The sequence below is a fragment of the Solanum dulcamara genome, chromosome 1 (genome assembly GCF_947179165.1).
Source record: "Solanum dulcamara chromosome 1, daSolDulc1.2, whole genome shotgun sequence".
NCBI classification, from domain to species: Eukaryota; Viridiplantae; Streptophyta; class Magnoliopsida; order Solanales; family Solanaceae; genus Solanum; species Solanum dulcamara.
Window position 1 is genome coordinate 71,133,482 of NC_077237.1, and position 6,184 is coordinate 71,139,665.

General features: G+C 35.1%; 1 protein-coding gene across 1 annotated transcript; it reads right to left on the reverse strand.

The window, feature by feature from the left end:
• Positions 1 to 268: 268 nt before the first annotated feature.
• LOC129888733 (uncharacterized) lies at positions 269 to 932 on the reverse strand. The gene has a single exon (XM_055963723.1). The coding sequence runs from the start codon at positions 803 to 805 to the stop codon at positions 428 to 430; it is 378 nt and encodes a 125-aa protein (XP_055819698.1). The 5' UTR covers positions 806 to 932; the 3' UTR covers positions 269 to 427.
• Positions 933 to 6,184: the final 5,252 nt, after the last annotated feature.

Below are 6,184 nucleotides of genomic sequence, written 5' to 3' on the forward strand. Positions count from 1 at the left end.
ATTCTACTTATAATGTTAAAGAATTTTAAAAAACATTATAAATATTTATGTTAAAAAATAAATTATATATAATATGAAAAAATATTAAATAGATATGATATAATAAAGATAAAATAGATAATGCATAAGATAAAAAGAGAAAATTTGATTATTGTTCAAAATTTAAAAGGAGTTCAATTTTAAAAGCAAAGTTTAAGGTCCGAAAATCAATAATATTAACAATAGTTCTAAACATCAACAAAATAACTTAAGATTTGCTCCATAGATATCTAAGGAATTTTTTTGCCAATAATAACTAACATTCCATACATTTTCAAGTCGTCAAATCTTTATTTCATAAAAACTAGAAAAGAAAAAAAAAACATTTTCAAGTCGGCAGATTACTTTGGCAGCAAAAAAGAACACCAACAAATCTGCGGCGATTTTGTCACCGACCGGAAACATCTGACGCAAGACGAGATGCAATTGCAGAATGGTACATGATATCATGGAAATTAGAGCTCTGCATCGTCTTTCTCCTTAGCTCTTTTGCCTTCTCTTCCGTGAAACATCCAGGCTGGAACTTGGATCTGCTATGACCCGTTTCTAGATCCGATTTTAGACCCGAAACCTCCCTGATCGGCCCGGTTTTGATAATACTGCTAGAACCGGAATCAACGATATAGTCCGGTTCAGAGGACCAACCAAAAAGTGGGGTCCACCAGGATGACCCGGAAGTTGGGTTTTTTCGGGTCAAGTCGGGATTTACCCGATTAACAGATGATTGAAGTGAAGCAGAACAGAAACAAGAAAATGAAGTTGCCATTGTTGATGATATTATTAGCTTTGATAAAAGAGAATAGAAATGCTTTTGATGATAAAGGAGTGGGTGTTGGGGTTGAAGTATTTAATGTAAAGACATATGAAAATGAGGATAAGATTGCATACGTGGGCTACAGCAATATACAACTCTTTTTAGTACTGCTTCAACGTAATTAATTCGTTTTAATCTCTTTTTATTTTCAATTAAAAGAAATTAAATATCATTTCAAGTCAAATATGGAGTATTTGTTTGGTTGATCAAACGTTCAACTTGGCTTTCGCATTTACGCTTTTTTGCCCTTTTGATGAAACGTCGCTTCACACAGATCGACTTTGCGGATGGTGGAAGCAAGAAATTAGATATCCATGTTTGGGCCAAAATTTCGGGAGGTCATTGGGATATGGCTTACAAGAAAGGCCAATTGTTGTAGGTCCACTCTTTGTTGGGTTTGTAATCCAATGGGCTATATATTATGGAGAAGGAATTTAACATACTAAATGGGTCAGGTTAGAACTTAAAAGGGATTTTTTAAGGGAACTTAACTGTATATGTTATATTAAAAAAATATTTATCATCTATAGTAATAACATTTTTTTCATTGAATTAATACATATTACACTCTCTGTTGGGTTTTAATACATATTACAGACAACAATTTATAAAATATATATAATACAAGTTTTATTCATGGATGATACATTTATCACACTTTAATACACTTATAATATAATGTGTCAGTTTTTCACCAAACAAGCATAATATATTTTAAAACACTTATAATACATTTGTATTGCATGCATAATTCACTTTTAATATACAACAGATTTATCATAGTATTGATATATATTGCTATAGATGGTAATAAATGAAAAATATCACTAAAATCAGTAATTATTTATTAAAAAATATTTACCCAAGTAATTTTTCTAAAGTAAAATTATGTCATTATTTATTATTAATAGAAAATATGTGTTGATATAATAATTAGAATGAATGATTACAAGTGATATAAATTGGTAAGAATTAATATAGTAGGAGCGAATAAGTATAAGTGAAATTAGAGCGATAGATATTAGTGATAATACAAGAGCAAATGAATACAAATGAAAGTAGAGCGAATAAATGTTGTCTCCTGTAATTTTGTGTTGTTTGTATCCTTGTATACACTTGAATTGTATTTGTTAATACAACCCAAATGCACGTATAAATACAAGTGATACAAGAGCAAATGAATACATTCTCTATGTTTTTGATTGTCTGTATCTTTGTATACACCTGAATTTTATTCGTTGATACAAATATGTGCATAGAATACTATGAATGTAGTTGCCTGACACTTCAAATATTTTTATTTTTATTTGTTTTTGTCCGACACATCAAACAATTGTACGAATGGTAAATACTTAAATTATAGCTACAGATTATTAATAATTTTGAAATTGTCATTTAATTAATGTTCGTTTTATGTCTTTTTTATAAGTTTATCCTCTTTTGGAAATGGTTCAGACATACACAACTAAGGTTAAAAATTCGCATGTGATGTGCATGTGCATATTGTCTTGACTCATACTCATGTATGGCTGAATTTATTTTGCGAAAAGATTTTTTTTTTTCGAATTTCAACAAGTCTACCCAAAAATAAGATCAAATTTGAAATATAATAAATTTTTAATCACTAATTTGTGAAAAAGTTTACGCGGCCCATTCATCCGGAACTAGCGATAGCAATATTTTTTTCCTTCTAGAAGCGGATCACAAACTCTCAGAGAAATTTGGTGTCTCCTTGAGCAAATTTGAAGATGTATACCTACCTTTCTTGCACCGTTTTTTTGCTCAGGAGTGTGCTTGCACAAAATATGTGAAAGTGTTCAAGAGATTTAATAGAGTTCAGGTACAAATACCATGGCATTGCCCCTTGCCCCTTTAGTCAAGGTTTCTACGAATTTTTTAGCAGAACTAATTTGATATTGTTTGGCTCCATATCATTGTCCTTCACCGCGCAGGTGTATATCGTCACATGCTCTTGAGGATCTGTTGTCTCATCGTATTTTTGGAATGTTATGCATCTTAATGTTTTTGGGTATCAGTTTCAGAATTGCGCTTGGGGAAATGACAGGTATATGTATCATTTTGAATCTAGTCCTTTTAAGATCGATGAGTTTCCTAGAATTTGATCCATTCGGATGTTAAAGTTGGCAGATATTTCAGTTTTTTGATTGACTCTCTACTATCAGAGCCAATGACATTATTACACTCCTCGTGGTACCTCCGGGCCAAATACAATCTTTTTCTTTTTTGATATCACTCATGTGTCAATTTCACAATGGCCAATGTTTGCTGCTGAATTCTCCTCTGGGTGTTCCTGTCACGATCTGATTCCTCAGGTAATCATAATACCTACTATAACCTACTAATAGATAAGCCAACTTGTAGCCCGAAACAACTAGTAATAGATTTAAGGATAGAAACTAAACAGGAATAAGCAATTCTAATATAACAGTATAGATAAGCGGAAGCAAACCAAAATACATATATACAACTGATCCCTCCCAAAACATAGAAGTTACTAGTACAAAGCTGACTAAACAAAAGAGTACAAGTCCCAAAAGTGGACCACGAAAACAAAACGTGTCTCAAAAAACAAAAGACTAGTCTATATACAGATGGAGACCAGAATAATACAAAACGCAAAGTGCTCACTCCCGTCTTTGTATTAGACTGCTCAAGCTCGAATCAATGCTGACCACTAGTTCTCGAACTTGCATCACAAAAACAGATGTAGAGTGTAGTATGAGTACCAAAAAACAAGTACCCAATAGACATTATAGGCCGACTGGGCTTGAAAAGTAAAAGCAACATGAAAAGAAGGAATAGGACAGAACATAGGTCAAGAGGAGAAGCCTAAAGTAAAGCAACGTAATGCACACGAGTGTAGAAAGAACTAACTAAAGTAATCTACAGATAAACTACACCAGATTGGACTCCCATAGGTCAAGAAGGTACACTCGTTCAATAAAAACCTGACTGGATCCACATAAGTCCGACGAGTACACAGAATAGCTATAACTACTGAGAACTAAAATCTAGAACCCAAGACCGGAGAAAATGAAACCAGAACATCAACCTAATTCAGTAGAATATGACAATATGGAGGTCAAACCTCTAATCGGATGCTCAACAAAAGTATCCAAGTAACCGATCAAGTATCAATAATTGAGGCCGAACCTCTGACCGGATGCTCTTAATAAGGATCCGAATGTCCTAGGCCAAACCTCTAACATGATGCTCGTCGAAAGTGAACCTCTGACCGGATGCTTTTAATAAGGATCCGAATGTCCTAGGCCATACCTCTAACATGATGCTCGTCGAAAGTGTCAATACGATCGAGGTCGAAGCTTGAATTCAGGCTAGGTGCCCAATATAGCTAGTGCAAATGCTCCTAAAGTTCAATAGTTACCAAACTTCATGGATTGCCATCCACACTTACCCAATCAACAAAACCATCTAGGCTTAACCCTTACCAAATATCGAATCACAGAATAAAACTTGGTGTCACCGTTGAAACTCGTGAAGCCGTAGAATTGGAAGGTAAAGATAGAATGTCATCGGACCAATCGTACCGCCTAACTAAGGTTCAAACTATCAAACTCAATTCTGCTATACCAATCTAAGGGATCTAAGCCAGGCGTAACAACGTCGGAGCAAAAACCAAGGCCTATCAGGTTCAAATCATGCATTTCTAAGGCAAGCACTAGTCAAACCTATACTAAGGCCAAACTTTCTCCAAATACAGGATAAAACAAGTAAACAAATACACTAGAAGGCATGAATGATCAACAAGGCAAGTAGCATGCTCACAAGTACTTGATAATTTTCCAAAAAATACTGAAAACATAATTTATAAACGTGTAAGCATGATTAATACTACGCAATCCCAAATTCCAACTAATCAACATGCAATTATGCTCTCAAGCTCAATCTAAAGAGTAGAAAATTGTAACCTACCTATAGGCCGATCACGCATGCTCTAAAATCATAAGATCGTAGCCTTTGCCTTTCGAACGCCCTCTAAATGTCGTGACGCTATTAAAAATAGATACACAACATTAATATGGTCATTTTGATACTAAAATTACTAAAATCAGAGACAGGTCAATTTTCGTAGTCAAAAACAGAAATATGGGACCCGCTCTGAAAATTTTGAAATCAACTCCGTAAAAAGGTCCTAAACACTACTCCAAACTTTTGTTCTAAAATGGAACACAATTCAGGGCTCGAATCAGTGGAATTAAAGACATGCATCAAATTCACAATTTAAGCTCAAAAAACCCAACAAGGCCATCAGGTTACAACGAGATTCTACCTCAAACAAAGCCTTCCCGCTCACTTCCAAATGCTCCTACACGTACTCCTAGAAATTCTCTAGAATTCAGGCTTTGAATCACACAATTTGGACCTCCACAACTCTAAATATGCTCTTTTGAAATTAGGAAATGAGAGTTGATCGCGTCTGATCTCTTAAATTAAGAGACCAGACGAACTCCTCTTTGCAATCACGGATCCAAAGGCTCCCGATCGGTCAACTTAATCCTCTTTGCGATTGTGGAGGGAGTCTCACAAACGCAAAGGCCTTTGGGCTAGAGCTTCACGAACACGACCCACTGGGCTCACGAATGCGAAGGCCTTTGGTGACCTGCAACAATTGATTTTGCCAACTTCAAATCTCCGATGGGGCGCTCGAAATTCTTTCGAAATTTCGTGCGCACAAACGAGATATGATTTCCCACCAATTTCGTCGTTTCAGACTTAATGGCGCATTCAAAATTTCAATACGAAGTCTTTTTAACGAAAAATGGGTACCATATCCAAGTGTCATATTTAGTCAATTTCCACAACGGGCCTTGAGATTAGACCAAAAGCCTCAGGAAGAAAATGAAAACTTGACATTTTGAAACTAACTGCGCTGACAAAATTTTCATCCGAGCGCGTTTTCTGGGAATGTTAACCAAAGTCAACCTTAGGCCAAATTTCAAATGCTAGAGCACCAAATATCCTCAAACTCACACCGATTGCCTCGATACTCATGCCGACCATGCTACTAGCCTAATTTGATCATTGTAGAGCTGATTGAATCATCAGAATTTTATTCTGGTCATTTACTTGATGTTATGATCGAAGTGAAGTTTTCAAGTTATAAAAGCTCCAAAACAGAAAAACGATCCTAACAACCAAACGAACAACTAGGCGATCGTACAATAAATATCAGCAAATCATAAATGACTTGAGATCGCTACATAAACGCTCTAAACAACGAAAAAGAGGCATTGAGGCAAAAATGACATAAGGGTCATTACAGTTCTAAACCTTGGTCCTGTATGATGT